The following is a 16098-nucleotide window of genomic DNA, read 5'->3' as shown; positions in this document are numbered from 1 at the left end:
AAAAAGAAGGCCGGGCGCGGTGGCTCAAGCCTGTAATCCCAGCACTTTGGGAGGCCGAGACGGGCGGATCACGAGGTCAGGAGATCGAGACCATCCTGGCTAACACGGTGAAACCCCGTCTCTACTAAAAAATACAAAAAACTAGCCGGGCGACATGGCGGGCGCCTGTAGTCCCAGCTGCTCGGGAGGCTGAGGCAGGAGAATGGCGTAAACCGGGAGGCGGAGCTTGCAGTGAGCTGAGACCCGGCCACTGCACTCCAGCCTGGGCGGCAGAGCGAGACTCCGTCTCAAAAAAAAAAAAAAAAAAAAAAAAGAAGAAGAACTGAAAAACATGAGCAACAAAAGCAGTAAAAATAGACAAATGGGACTTAAAAGCTTTTGCACAGCAAACAAAACAACGGAGTGAAAAGAATCTGCAGAGTGGGAGAAAATATTTGTAAATTATTTGTGTGACAAGGGATTAATATCCAGAATACACAGGGAATGGAAACAACTCAGCAGAGAAAAATAATCCAATTTTTAAATGGGCAAATGAGTTGAATAGACATCTTGCAGAAGAAGGCATACACACAGAAAATGCTCACCACCACCAATCATCAGAGAAATGCAAACTAAAACCAGAATGAGATATCATCTCATGCCACTTAGAACCACTATTATCAAAAGGTCAAAAAATAGGCCAGGCATGGTGGCTCATGCCAGTAATCCCAACACTTTGGGAGGACGAGGTGGGTGGATCTCTTGAGCCCAGGAGTTCAAGACCAGAATGGGCAACATAGTGAGATCCAGTCTCTATGAAAAAAAAATTAGGTGGGGCCAGGCGCGGTGGCTCACGCCTATAATCCCAGCACTTTGGGAGGCCGAGGTGGGCAGATCACAGGGTCAGGAGTTGAAGACCAGCCTGGCCAACGTAGTGAAACCCCGTCTCTACTAAAAATTACAAAAAATAAGCCAGGTGGCCGGGCGCGGTGGCTCAAGCCTGTAATCCCAGCACTTTGGGAGGCCGAGACGGGCGGATCACGAGGTCAGGAGATCGAGACCATCCTGGCTAACACCGTGAAACCCCATCTCTACTAAAAAATACAAAAAACTAGCCGGGCGACGTGGCGGGTGCCTGTAGTCCCAGCTGCTCGGGAGGCTGAGGCAGGAGAATGGCCTAAACCCAGGAGGCGGAGCTTGCAGTGAGCTGAGATCCGGCCACTGCACTCCAGCCTGGGCGGCAGAGCGAGACTCCGTCTCAAAAAAAAAAAAAAAAAAAAAGCCAGTATGGTGGCAGGCACCGCGCCTGTAATCCCAGTTACTCGGGAGGCTGAGGCAGGAGAATTGCCTGAACCTGCAAGGCGGAGGTTGCAGTGAACCGAGATTATGCCATTGCACTCCAGCCCAGGCAATAGTGTAAGACTGTCTCAAAAAAGAAAAAAAAATTAGGTGGGTGGGGTGGTGCTTGCCTGTAGTCCAAGCTACTCAGGAAGCTGAGGTAGAAGGATCATTTGAGCCCAGGAGTTTTTGTTTGTTTGTTTGTTTTAGAGATGGAGTCTCGCACTTTGGCACTGTTGCCCAGGCTGGAGTACAGTGGCACGATCTTGGCTCACTGCAAGCTCCGCCTCCCGGGTTTACGCCATTCTCCTGCCTCAGCCTCCCGAGTAGCTGGGACTACAGGCGCCTGCCACCACGCCTGGCTAATTTTTTTGTATTTTTAGTAGAGATGGGGTTTCACTTTGTTAGCCAGGATGGTCTTGAACTCCTGACCTCGTGATCCGCCTGCCTTGGCCTCCCAAAGTGCTGGGATTACAGGCTTGAGCCCCCGCGCCCGGCCTTGTCTTTTCATATTTAAAAAAATTTATTTTGGCCGGGCGCGGTGGCTCAAGCCTGTAATCCCAGCACTTTGGGAGGCCGAGACGGGTGGATCACGAGGTCAGGAGCTAGAGACCATCCTGGCTAACACGGTGAAACCCCGTCTCTACTAAAAAATACAAAAAACTAGCCGGGCGAGGTGGCGGGTGCCTGTAGTCCCAGCTACTCGGGAGGCTGAGGCAGGAGAATGGCGTGAACCCGGGAGGCGGTGCTTGCAGTGAGCTGAGATCCGGCCACTGCACTCTAGCCCGGGAGACAGAGCGAGACTCCGTCTCAAAAAAAAAAAAAAAAAAATTTATTTTGTAAATTATGTGCAAATATACCATTTCCTCTTGATAGCGTCCTTTGATACAGGAGTTCTTTTTATTTCTTTTCTTTCTCTTCTTTTTTTTTTTTTAAGATGGAGTCTCGCTCCAAGTCTGGCGCAATTTTGGCTCACTGCAGCCTCCACCTCCCGGGTTCCAGTGATTGTCCTGCCTCAGCCTCCTAGGTAGCTGGGATTACAGGTGCCGCCACCAGGCCCAGGTAATTTTTGTATTTTTGGTAGAGATGGGGTTTGAGCATGTTGGCCAGGCTGGTCTCAAACTCCTAACCTCAGGTGATCCGCCAGCCTCAACCTCCCAAAGTGCTAGGATTACAGGCGTGAGCCACTGTGCCCGGCAGTTCTTTTCATTTCATTGAAGCCTTTTATTTCAATGAAGTTCAACTTATTTTTATGACTTTGTGCTTTGTGTGGTATTGCTATCTTAACAATAGCATCTTCTGGTCCATGAACATGAGATGCCTGTTTTAGGACTTCTTTTATTTCTTTCAGCAATATTTTCAGCATGCACATTTTGCACCTCCTTATTTATACATATTTATTCTTTTTTGTTTTGTTTTGTTTCAGGTGGAGTTTTGCTCTGTCATCCAGGCAGGAGTGCAGTGGCATGATATTGGCTCACTGCAACCTCTGCCTCCCGAGTTCAAGCGATTCTCCTGCCTCAGCCTCCCCAGTAGCTGGGATTACAGGTGAGTGCCACCACGCCCAGCTAATTTTTTTCTTTTTTTTCTTTTTTTTTTTTGAGACAGAGTCTCGTTCTGTCGCCCAGGCTGGAGTGCAGTGGCCGGATCTCAGCTCACTGCAAGCTCCGCCTCCCAGGTTTACGCCATTCTCCTGCCTCAGCCTCCCGAGTAGCTGGGACTACAGGAGCCCGCCACATCGCCCGGCTAGTTTTTTGTATTTTTTTAGTAGAGACGGGGTTTCACCGTGTTAGCCAGGATGGTCTCGATCTCCTGACCTCGTGATCCACCCGTCTCGGCCTCCCAAAGTGCTGGGATTACAGGCTTGAGCCACCACGCCCGGCCCATTTTTTTCATTTTTAGTAAAGACTGGGATTCACTATGTTGGCCAGGCTGGTCTTGAACTCCTGACCTCCAATGATCCACCTGCCTTGGCCTCCCAAAGTGTTGGGATTACAGGCATAAGCCACATTGCCTGGCCCATAAGTATTTATTCTTTTTGATGCTACTGAAGATGGAATTTTCTTATATCCGTCTTCGATTTACTTATTGACAGTATACAGAAATGCAGCAGATTTGTGTGATTTTATATCCTGCAACTTTGCCGAATTCATTTATAAACTAACACTGTGTATTCTTTAGGGTTTTTCTTTCTTTTTTTTTTTTTTTTGAGACACAGTCTTGCTCTGTCGCCCAGGCTGGAGTGCGGTGGCGCCATCTCGGCTCACTGCAAGCTCTGCCTCCTGGGTTCACGCCATTCTCCTGCCTCAGCCTCCCGAGTAGCTGGGGCTACAGGCACCTGCCACCATGCCTGGCTAATTTTTTGTAGTTTTTAGTAGAGACGGGGTTTCACCGTGTTAGCCAGGATGGTCTCCATCTCCTGACCTCATGATCCGCCCACCTCGGCCTCCCAAAGTGCTGGGATTACAGGCGTGAGCCACCGCTCCCGGCCTCTTTTTTCTTTTTGAGATGGAGTCTTGCTCTGTCGCCAGGTTGGAGTGCAGTGGCGCAATCTCGGCTCACTGCAACCTCTGCCTCTCGGGTTCAAGTGATTCTTCTGCCTCAACTTCCCAAGTAGCTGGGACTACAGGCATGTGCCACCACGCCCAGCTAATTTTTGTATTTTTAGTAGAGACAGGGTTTCACCATATTGGCCAAGATGGCCAAGGCTGACCTCGTGATTTGCCTGCTTCGGCCTCCCAAAGTGCTGGGATCACAGTTATGAGCCGTAATTTTTCTGGCTGGCCTGGCCATTTTTCTATATAGAATATATACTTCTATTCTGTATAGAAGTGAACAGAGATGGTTCTACTTCTTCACTTCCAATTTGGATGGAGACTATTTCTTTTTTGCTTAATTGCTCTGACTAGAACTTCCAGTATTTGGTTCAGTAGAAGCGGCAACAGCAAGCATTCTTGTCTTGTTTCTGGATCGTAGGTGACAAGCTTTCAGTCTTTCACCACTGAATATAATGTTAATGTGTGCTTTTTTTTTTAGACAGAATCTCACTCTGTCACGCAGGCTGGAGCACAGTGGCACGATCTCAGCTCACTGCAACCTCTGCCTCCTGAATTCAAGCGATTCTCCTGCGTCAGCCTCCCAAGTAACTGGGACTACATGCATGCACCACCACGCCCGCCTAATTTTTGTGGTTTTAGAAATACAAAATGAGTATTTGTATACATGGTGAGACAGGGTTTCACCTTCTTGGCCAGGCTGGTCTCGAACTCCTGACCTCAAGCGATCCCACCTGCCTAGGCCTCCCAAAGGCTGAGGCTGGGATTACAGGCATCAGCCACCACGCCTGGTGAAATGTGGGCTTTTTAATATGGCCCTTACAATGTTGAGCTAGTTTTCTTCTGCGCTTGGGTTTTTCTCATGAAAAGGTGTTTTGTTTAGGATTTTTGCGTCTATATTAACAAAATACATTGTTCTATTGAGACAGTTTCACTCTTGTTACCCAGGCTGGAGTGCAACAGTGTGATCTGGGCTCACTGCAACCTCTGCCTCCTGGGTTCAAGCAAGTCTCCTGCCTCAGCCTCCCGAGTAGCTGGGATTATAGGTACCCACCACCACGCCCAGCTAAGTTTTATAATTTTAGTAGAGACAGGGTTTCACCACATTGGCCAGGCTGGTCTTGAACTCCTGACCTCAGGTGATCCATCCACCTCAGCCTCCCAAAGTAGTAGGATTACAGGCGTGAGTCACTGTGCCCAGCCAGTTCTGCATTATTATTATTTTTTTTTAAGACGGAGTCTGCCTCTATCCCCCAGGCTGGAGTGCAGTGGCGCAATCTCGGCTCACTGCAAGCTCCGCCTCCCGGGTTCACATCGTTCTCCTGCTGCAGCCTCCCGAGTAGCTGGGACTACAGGCGCCCGCCACGCCCAGCTAAATTTTTGTGTTTTTAGTAGATGGTCTCAATCTCTCAGCCCGCCTCAGCCTCCCAAAGTGTTGGGATGACAGGCGTGAGCCACTGCGCCCAGCCAGTTCTGCGGTTTTATTTTCTTGCAATGTCTTTAGGTGGCTTCAGTATTAGGGTACTATTGACCTCACAAAATGAGTTAGAAAGTTTTCTTTCCTATTCATTTTAAAATGAAGTTTAAGAAAGATTAGTCTTTTTTTTTTTTTTTTGAGACAGAGTTTTTGCCCTTGTCACCCAGGCTGGAGTGCAATGGCACGATCTCGGCTCACCACAACCTCCGCCTCCCAGGTTCAAGTGATTCTCCAGTCTCAGCCTCCTGAGTAGCTGGGATTACAGGTGCCCACCACCATGCTTGGCTAATTTTTGTATTTTTAGTAGTGACAGGCTTTTACCACCTTGGCAAGGCTTGTCTCAGGTGATCCGCCTATATTGGCCTCCTAAAGTGCTGGAATTACAGGAGTGAGCCACCATGCCTGGCCTGAGAAAGATTAGTCTTCATTTTCTTTTATGTTTGTTAGAATTCACCAGTGAAGGTCGGGCGCAGTGGCTCAGGCCTGTAATCCCAGCAGTTTGGAAGGCTGAGACAGGTGGATCACGAGGTCAGGAGATTGAGACCATCCTGGCTAACATGGTAAAACCCCACCTCTACTAAAAATACAAAAAATTAGCTGGGCGTGGTGGCGGGCGCCTGTAGTTCCAGCTACTCAGGAGGCTGAGGCAGGAGAATCACTTGAACCCGGGAGGCGGAAGTTGCAATGAGCTGAGATCGCGCCATTGCTCTCCAGCCTGGGCAACAAGAACAAAACTCTGCCTCAAGAAAAAAAAAAAAAAAAAGAAAGAAAAAAATTCCCAGCACTTTGGGAGGCCAAGGTGGGCAAATCACGAGGTCAGGAGTTCGAGACCAGCCTGACCAACATGATGAAACATCGTCTGTACTAAAAATACAAAAAATTAGCTGGGCATAGTGGTCAGCGCCTATAATCCCAGCTACTCGGAGGCTGAGGCAGGAGAATTGCTTGAACCTGGGAGGCGGAGGTTACAGTGAGCTGAGATCGTGACACTGCACTCCAGTGCAGGTGACAAAGTGAGACTCCATCTCAAAAAAAAAAAAAAAAAGGCCAGGCGTGGTGGCTGAAGCCTGTAATCCCAGCACTTTGGGAGGCCGACACGGGCGGATCACGAGGTCAGGAGATCGAGACCATCCGGGCTAATACAGTGAAACCCCGTCTCTACTAAAGAATACAAAAAACTAGCCGGGCGAGGTGGCAGGCGCCTATAGTCCCAGCTACTTGGGAGGCTGAGGCAGGAGAATGGCGTAGACCCGGGGGGTGGAGCTTGCAGTGAGCTGAGATCCGGCCACTGCACTCCAGCCTGGGCGACAGAGCGAGACTCCATCTCAAAAAAAAAAAAAAAAAAAAAATGGCTGGGGTGCAGAGGCTCACGCCTGTAATCCCAGCACTTTGGGAGGCCGAGGCGGGCGGATCACTATGTCAGGAGATTGAGTCCATCTGGCTAACACGGTGAAACCCCGTCTCTACTAAAAATACAAAAAATTAGCTGGGCGTGGTGGCGGGCGCCTGTAGTTCCAGCTACTCAGGAGGCTGAGGCAGGAGAATCACTTGAACCGGGAGGCGGAAGTTGCAATGAGCTGAGATCGCGCCATTGCTCTCCAGCCTGGGCAACAAGAACAAAACTCTGCCTCAAGAAAAAAAAAAAAAAAAAGAAAGAAAAAAATTCCCAGCACTTTGGGAGGCCAAGGTGGGCAAATCACGAGGTCAGGAGTTCGAGACCAGCTGACCAACATGATGAAACATCGTCTGTACTAAAAATACAAAAAATTAGCTGGGCATAGTGGTCAGCGCCTATAATCCCAGCTACTCGGGAGGCTGAGGCAGGAGAATTGCTTGAACCTGGGAGGCGGAGGTTACAGTGAGCTGAGATCGTGACACTGCACTCCAGTGCAGGTGACAAAGTGAGACTCCATCTCAAAAAAAAAAAAAAAAGGCCAGGCGTGGTGGCTGAAGCCTGTAATCCCAGCACTTTGGGAGGCCGACACGGGCGGATCACGAGGTCAGGAGATCGAGACCATCCGGGCTAATACAGTGAAACCCCGTCTCTACTAAAGAATACAAAAAACTAGCCGGGCGAGGTGGCAGGCGCCTATAGTCCAGCTACTTGGGAGGCTGAGGCAGGAGAATGGCGTAGACCCGGGGGGTGGAGCTTGCAGTGAGCTGAGATCCGGCCACTGCACTCCAGCCTGGGCGACAGAGCGAGACTCCATCTCAAAAAAAAAAAAAAAAAAAAAATGGCTGGGGTGCAGAGGCTCACGCCTGTAATCCCAGCACTTTGGGAGGCCGAGGCGGGCGGATCACTATGTCAGGAGATTGAGTCCATCTGGCTAACACGGTGAAACCCCGTCTCTACTAAAAATACAAAAAAATTGGCCGGGTGTGGTGGCGGGTGCCTGTAGTCTCAGCTACTCAGGAGGTTGAGGCAGAATGGCGTGAACCCGGGAGGCAGAGCTTGCAGTGAGCCAAGATCACGCCACTGCACTCCAGCCTGGGCGACAGAGCAAGACTGTCTCAAAAAAAAAAAAAAAAAAAAAAAAAATTACCAGTGAAGTCATTTGGTCTTGGACTTTTCTTTGTTGGGAACTTTTCGATTGTTTCAGTTTCACTTGTTGCAGGACTAATTAATTTTCTGTTTCTTTATGAATCAGTTTTGGTAGTGTGTTTCTAGGAATTCATCTATATTATCCAATTTTCTGGCAAACAGTTGCTCACAGTAGCGTGTGATAATTCTTACTTCTGTAAAGTCGGTAGTCATGTCCTATCTTTATTTTTTTTTAAGATGGAGCCTCGCTGCGTCACCCAGGCTGGAGTGCAGTGGCGTGGTCTCAGCTCACTGCAACCTCTGCCTCCCAAGTTCAAGCGATTCTCCTGCCTCAGCCTCCCAAGTAGCTGGGACTACAGGTGCCTGCCACCACGCCCAGCTAATTTTTTGTATTTTTAGTAGAGATGGTGATTCACTGTGTTAGCCAAGATGATCTCGGTCTCCCGATCTTGTGATCCATCTGTCTTGGCCTCCCAAAGTGCTGGGACTACAGACGTGAGCTGCCGTGCCCAGCCATCCTTAACTGTTTGTTTATTTATTTATTTATTTATTTGAGACCAGTTTTGCTCTAGTTACCCAGGCTGGAGTGCAGTGGCACTATCTCAGCTCACTGCAACCTCTGCCTCCTGGGTTCAAGTGATTCTCCCGCCTCAGCCTTCCTGAGTAGCAAATTCCTGACCTCAGATGATTTGCCTGCCTCGGCCTCCCAAAGTGCTGGGATTACAGGCATGAGCCACCACAACCGGTTTATTTTTTTGTTTTTTGAGACGGAGTCTCACTCTGTCACCAAGGCTGGAGTGTAAAGGTGCAATGTCGGCTCACTGCAACCTTCACCTCCCGTGTTCAAGCGATTCTTCTGCGTCAGTCTCCCAAGTAGCTGGGGTTATAGGCACCCGCCACTATGCCTAGCTAATTTTTGTATTTTTAGTAGAGACAGGGTTTCACCATGTTGGTCAGGCTTTTCTCAATATCCTGACCTTAGGTGATCTGCCCACCTCGGCTCCCAAAGTGTTGGGTTTACAGGCGTGAGCCACCGCACCCAGCCAATTTATTTATTTACTTATTTAGAGACAGAGTCTCACTCTGTTGCCCAGACTAGAGTGCACTGGGGTGATTTTGGCTCACTGCAACCTCCACCTCCCGGGTTCAAGCGATTCTCATGCTTCAGCCTCCCTAGTAGCTAGGATTACAAGTGCACACCACAACACTCAGCTAATTTTTGTAGTTTTAGTAGAGATGGGGTTTCACCATGTTGGCCACACTGGTCTTGAACTCCTGGCCTCAAGTGATCCACCTGCCTCCACCTCTCAAAATGCTGGGGTTACAGGCGTGAGTCATTGTGCCCGGCCTACCTTGACTCTAAATCTTTATTATGGCCTCCCCTCTGCTAACTTTTTTTTTTTTCTTTTTTTTTTTGAGACGGAGTCTCGCTCTGTCGCCCAGGCTGGAGTACAGTGGCCGGATCTCAGCTCACTGCAAGCTCCGCGTCCCGGGTTCATGCCATTCTCCTGCCTCAGCCTCCCGAGTAGCTGGGACTACAGGCGCCTGCCACCTCGCCCGGCTAGTTTTTTGTATTTTTTAGTAGAGACGGGGTTTCACCGGATTAGCCAGGATGGTCTCGATCTCCTGACCTCGTGATCCGCCCGTCTAGGCCTCCCAAAGTGCTGGGATTACAGGCTTGAGCCACCGCGCCCGGCCTCTGCTAACTTTTTGTTTAGTTTTTTTGTGTGTGTTTCTTAAGGTATACAATTATGTATTGGTTTGAGATGTTTTAATGTAGGTGTTTACAGCTACAAATATTCCCGAGCAGAGCTTCCGCTACATAAATTTTGGTATGTTGTCTTTTTATTGTCACCCTTCTCAAGGTATTTTCTAGTTTCTCTTGTAATTTCTTCTTTGACCCACTGGTTAAGTGTTCTATTCAAGTTCCATATTTTGTGAGCTTTGTAGTATGTTTGTACTCTATAATCCAGTAATTTCACTTTTAAGTATATATCCATTAGATATGTGAGCAAAATTGCACCAAAAGAGACACACAGAATGTTCATTTTTTGGCTATCAATAGCCCCAAAACTTAAATGACCCGAATAGTGGATAAATGGAAGCATATCCATCTAATAAAATAACATACAGTGAGAAAAATGAACTACAAACATCAATGAATCTTACGATGTAATACAGTACTACACCCTTTTCTGTGCTTTTGCTTTGAGAACACAGTTACCCACAGCACACACTACAATGAAATATTTTCAGACCATATTCAGGAGGATTGCTGGAGGCCAGGAGCTCAATACCAGCCTGGGCAACACAGTGAGACCCTGTCTCTACAAAACACAAACAAAAAACTGGAAAAGAAACTACTATGCTGGGCACAGTGACTCACGCCTGTAATCCTAGCACTTGGGGAGGCCGGGGCAGGTGGATCACAAGCTCAGGGGTTCCAGACCAGCCTGACCAACATGGTGAAACCCTATCTCTACTATGAAAACAAAAATTAGCCAGGCACGGTGGTGCATGCCTGTAATCCCAGCTACTCAGGAGGCTGAGGCAGAACTGCTTGAACCTGGGAGGCCGAGTTTGCAGTGAGCAGAGATCGCGCCACTGCACTACAGCCTGGGTGACCAAGAAAGACTCCGTCTCAAACAAAAAAAAAAAAAAAAGAAAAAAAAAGTACTGCATATACAGTATTTTATTAGTTGCTAACCTCTTACTGTGCCTTATCTGTAAATTAAACTTTATATGTATGTATATATAAATAAGAAAAAAACCAATATATATACAATTTGGTACTCAGGTTTCAGGCATCCACTGGGGGTCTTGAAATGTACAGTAGTGACCGGGCATGGTGGCTCACGTCTGTAATCCCAGCACTTTAGGAGGCCAAAGACAGCAGATCACCTGAGGTCAGGAGTTCAAGAGTAGGCTGGCCAACATGGTGAAACTCTGACTCTACTAAAAATAGAAAAAATTAACAGGTGCACACCTGTAATCCCAGCTATACTCTGGAGGCTGAGGTAGGAGAATCGCTTGAACATGGGAGGTGAAGTTGCAGTGAGCTGAGATTGTGCCACTGCACTCCAGCCTGGGCGACGGAGTGAGACTCTGTCTCAGGGGGAGGAAAAAAAAGAACATATCCCTGTAGTTAAACTACATATACCTATGCTACACAATACATTAACTGTTAGAGAGGCAAATGAATCTTGTCTCAATAGGAGCAGAAAAAGGACTGATAAGATTGAACATTCACTTGTGACCAAAAACAGAACTAGAGAAACCCCATCTCTACGAAAAATACAAAAACTAGCCGGGCGTGTTGGCAGCTCCTGTAATCCCAGCTACTCAGGAGTCTGAGAGGCAGGAGAATTGCTTGAACCTGCCGAGATCGTGCCACTGCACTCCAGCCTTGGCGACAGAGCAAAACTCTGTCTCGTTAAAAAAAAACAAAACCCAAAAAACAAAAAACAGAAATCAAAGACAAATGCCACTAGGTGCGGTGGCTCAAGTCTGTAACCCCAGCACTTTGAGGAGGCTGAGGCAGGCGGATCACCTGAGGTCAGGAGTTCGAGGGCAGCCTGGCCAAGATGGTAAAACCCCGTCTCTACTAAAAATACAAAAATTAGCCGGACGTGGTGGTGGCGTGCTTGTAATCCCAGCTACTCGAGAGGCTGAGGCTGGAGAATCGCTTGAAACCAGGAAATGGAGATTGCAGTGAGCAGAGATTGTGCCATTGCACTTCAGCTGGGTGATAAGAGCGAAACTCTGTCTTAAAAAACAACAACAAAACAAATGCCTACCTCATGGTAGGAAAAAGAACCTCCCTCACCTGCTAGTTATCTAACAAGAACCTACAGCAAACATCTATCTTGATGAAACACTGAAACACAAAGGTGCCCACCCACACCATTTGTGTGTTAATAATAATGAACTGGGCTAGCCTTGGCATCATAGCTCACACCTTTAATTCCAGTGCCTTTGGGAGGCTGAGGAAGGAGGATCACCTGAGGTTAGGAGTTAAAGATCAGGCTGGGCAACATGGTGAGACCTCCGTCTCCGCAAAAATAGAAAAAATAAAAAGTAAAAAAAACAGAGTTGGGGCTGGGCATGGTGGCTCATGCCTGTAATCCCAACACTTTGGGAGGCCGAGGCGGGCAGATCACTTGAGATCAGGAGTTCGAGACCAGCCTGGCCAACATGGTGAAACCCCGTATCTACTAAAACTACAAAAATTAGCTGGGCAAGGTGGCATATCCCTGTAATCCCAGCTACTTGGGAGGCTAAGGCAGGAGAATCGCTTGAACCCGGGAGGCGGAGGTTGCAGTGAGCCGAGATCGAGTCACCGCACTCCAGCCTGGCGACAGAGCCAGACTCTGTCTAGGGGGAAAAAAAAAAAGAAACAGTTGGCAAGGATTCTGGATACACAATATACAAAAATCAATTGTTTCTATGCTGCCAAACAACAACAAAACAAAAGAAAAAACCCAGTTAATACAGACATCTTTTGAGTTTCCACAGCCAGCCTTGGGGGCTCCCTCCTTTCCAGGACCAGACCCACTCCAGCAGTACCAGTCTTAGGGATACACTGCTCCCTGCCTCCCCTGGGTAGCCACCAGAAGTGTCTGGTCCAGTGCCTTTAGGTATCAGGGAGGCCTGCAGACCCTACCTACTGTATGCCAGCAAGGAGGTCTTTCTCATAACTTTCACAGGCCTGGCCTGGAGTCTCTGGAATTCCTTCTTCTCCTCTTTCCCTAGAGAGCTTTCTGGACCTTGAAGATGGCAACTTAGCAGCCCTTACTCAGGGAGAGCTTTCTGGACAGGTTCAACTTCCTCCTGCTGAATCTCCTGGTTTCCTGTACCTCCCCCTCGTCAGTTTCAATTTTCCACCGGCCTAGGGGACTGTCTCCTCTGTAAACATGTTCCATGATGTCTGTCTCACTGCCCACAGAGCCAAAAGTGCAGTGCCAGGAGCATGGTAAGAAACTGCATTGGATGGTAGGCCTTTGGGACCCAGGCAGCCAAGCATGTTAGCCTTTCTAGTCCCTGGGACAGCTGGATCGTTACAGAGGAGGGCAGAGGCAAAGGGAGAGCTGCCAAGCCCATTCCCTCCTTGTGGCTTTGCTGGCACTGCTCGCCTGTGGCAGTGGCTGTCACATCCATGCACTCCCAGTGCTGACTCCCACTCAGAGGGCAAATTTTGTATCTAGGTGGCCAGGGGCAAAGGGGGGCACTGCAATGCAAGGTATCCAGGGCAATCTCAGTCCATCCCACTCAGAGCAGCACCCCCAACACCTCTGAGAGACTGGCTGAGCTGAGCAGACAGTTCCTCGGCCTCGGCCAATCTTGCCTCTCAGAGTAGACTCTGCTCTCTCAGGGACTCCAGGGCTTGGGCCTCTGGCTCTGCTCCAAGAACAGCCTCTCACATGCGTGCTGGATTTCGGACATGCAAACTTCCTGAACACACACCAATGCAAAACACACTCAACGTGAGGCAGACAAAGGGGGGAAGCTGATTCTAATTCCAAAGAGCAAATGAGTGTGTAAAAGATATTTGGTTCAAATTAATGGTTTTATTTCCATCTTTAACACTAGCAGAGGAGTCCAAAGCAGACTGATATCCATGGATATAGTTTAAATGTAACAAAGAAAGAGTTGAACTATGTACACTGAGAAAAGGAAAGACATTTTTTTCATACCAACCTTTCCCTAGTTCGCAGTTTCTGAATAGTAGAAACAAAACACATTTTTAAATCTTTTTATCAATTTAATTTAGGACGAAGTAACACAACTTTTATAATTAACCACTGAAGTTGTCTTTAAGGATAAAACTTAAAGAAATTTTAAAATGGGTGGTACTATATTTTATTAGTGGACTGACTCCAAGGTTGCCTTGCTCCAAGTCTGGGCATCATGACACTCGCATGATGCCCAGAAGAAAGTTAATGGCAATGATGTTCAGTCAGAGGGCAGACACGCTACACATCACAATGATGAGAGCTGAGGATTCTGCCCTCTTCAACTCCAAGTAGAAAATTATTATTTTCATTCAAACTAACTGGAAGTGAGCCAAACAGTTAAAAAGTCAGAATGAAAAATAAAACAATTTTCTTTTCACATAGAGGAGGGACACTCCTTCAGCCCCGTCTAAAGTGAATTCTGTGCTGAGTCCCTGCTCCTTCAGAAGGGTAAACTGAAGGTCAGTTATTGCTAACAAAGCCAGAAGCGGCCCCTTTCCCACTCTGAAGATGTTTCACACAAAAAGGCCATTTGTTTGGCTTGAAGCCCTCTGAGGAAGGAGGACAGCGGAAGAGGAGGCAGGCTGGCACCGTAAGGCCTCTCTCATTAGCCACCCCCAGGCCCTGTGCTGTCAGGGGCAGCGTGGGCCACTTTGCTGCCCTTCAGAGAACCTGAGGCTCCCACACACCTGTGGAGTGAGGGAGAGGTTGTCATCTGGGCCCGTGTTTCACCCATCAAAACCTATGGAGCAGTCAAAGCCCAAAGGATCCCAGCCCAGTTGGCCAGAGGAGTAGCTTCTGAAACAAATGGCACTGGGTTGGGAAGGACGAGAAAGCCAAGTGAGGTGGGCCAGGCTCTCCGAAACATGGGCAACAGTGACTTGGGCAAAAGCCTGGAACGAAGCGGCTGATAAGGCCACAATTACTGCCACCACCTCTCAGTATCTACGCGGGGACGGACGTTAGGCAGTGGGAACTGAGGAACTGAGGACTGGAGGGCGTGTGGCAAACACAGGATGGATTTTATCAGAAAAGAGAGGACACCCAAACACGTGCCTGCCCTATTTATCTTACATGTCCTGTGCCAGGTGAAGGACGCTGGAGCATGGGTAAGGTTCCTGAGAACAACTGGCGGGCAGAAACGGGCTGGGATGGGCACTGCTCCCCAGGCAACATTAGGCCTCTGAGGGGGACGCTAACAGTGCTACATCTTGTGGGCTGCTGAAAAGTAGGTAACGAATGGCCTTTATTGCACTTTTTCGTTCTTAGGAAACAAGGGATTGCCCTGCAGTTTCTCCTGATTTGCAGAAATCACTGCAGATCAATTGTAAGGTGCAGGCAGAATCACGGGTGACCTCTGACTCTCAAGGGAAGAAGTCCAGTGATTGGTCTTTCCAGGGCCTCAAGGGGCCACTCTTGCACCTGGGATCCTCGAGCTGGGTGAACTGGGTCTGGCTTGGTCAATGTGTGGCAGGCAGATTAGTCGACCAGCAGACACTTGGAACAAAAGGTGGTGTGCCTGGGAAAACTGGGGCAAACTTTCCAAACAAGGAAAATTTCTTGGCAAATGTGCAGGTTCTGCAACCAGACTAGAACCACGATTCCCAACGTGCCTGACTCCCTTTCTCCCACTCTAGAACTGGACCACCGCAGAGGAAAAGAGATGGCCTGGGAGGGCCCTGGGTCCAGCGCCATAGCATCAAACTGGAGATAACAAAATGAAGGGGTTGGAAACAAAAGAGCAGTTTACATATCAGATGTTGGTTTCGAAACAGTCTTTTTGAGCGCAGGAAAATGGAGGCAGATACCACTGGAGAACCTGTCTGTCTGTCCATCCGTCTCTCCTGGGCGACTCTGAATACTTCATATATAAATGGGGTGGTACCGTTTGTGGTTGATCTTTTTCCTACAGGTTGGGCAAGTGTTAGCATTCTTCAGGGAGTCACGGAGGCACTGGCTGCAGAAGACATGGCCACACTCTGTGGAAACGATGAGACGTCCATTCTGCACGATCTAGAAGGGATTAAAAAGAAGAGCCTCTGAGTTTATCCTTATCCCAGAGCAGCCATGGTCCCCAGAGAATCCCACCCATCTATGCCTAAGATGACCAATTAAAGGAAAGCAAGGGCCAGGCTGCAACAGGGAGGGAGGGGTCTGGAGAGCTAACTGTGCCTGCTGCGATCGCTCTGAGCTGGAGAGGAGGAGGCAGGGGCCATGGCATCTCAACAGTGTGACAGCCCAAGGTTATGAGGGACACCAGTAAACACTGGTAGCTTCCAGAAGAGTCAGGATGGGGGACACAAAAGGAGGATGCATTTACACCCGGAAGCTCAAGGCATACAGGGGTACAGGTGCTGAAGGTGAAAGTTGTAGGGTCCAAGGAGAAACGGGCACATTCTCCCCTCACAAGCAGATCTGCAGCAAGTGATGCCCAGGCGTGACTGCGAGTAGGGCTGTCCAGCCCCACCAAGGGGG

At 48.6% G+C, this 16098-nt stretch overlaps 1 protein-coding gene across 3 annotated transcripts in view; it reads right to left on the bottom strand.

Moving 5' to 3' along the window:
- Positions 1-13438: 13438 nt before the first annotated feature.
- Positions 13439-16098, bottom strand: part of RNF4 (ring finger protein 4) — a 46319-nt gene continuing 43659 nt past the window's right edge. For all 3 annotated transcript variants that reach the window (XM_033213505.1, XM_033213504.1, XM_033213506.1), the window contains one exon: positions 13439-15636. In XM_033213505.1, coding sequence (XP_033069396.1) covers positions 15487-15636 — 150 coding nt within the window. In that variant the 3' untranslated portion in view covers positions 13439-15486. The remainder of the gene's footprint in view (positions 15637-16098) is intronic.

Source organism: Trachypithecus francoisi, unplaced genomic scaffold (genome assembly GCF_009764315.1).
Source record: "Trachypithecus francoisi isolate TF-2019V2 unplaced genomic scaffold, Tfra_2.0 Lachesis_group1, whole genome shotgun sequence".
Taxonomy (NCBI): Eukaryota; Metazoa; Chordata; class Mammalia; order Primates; family Cercopithecidae; genus Trachypithecus; species Trachypithecus francoisi.
The sequence above is the reverse complement of the archived record's forward strand: the minus strand, read 5'-3'. Positions and strand labels throughout refer to the sequence as shown.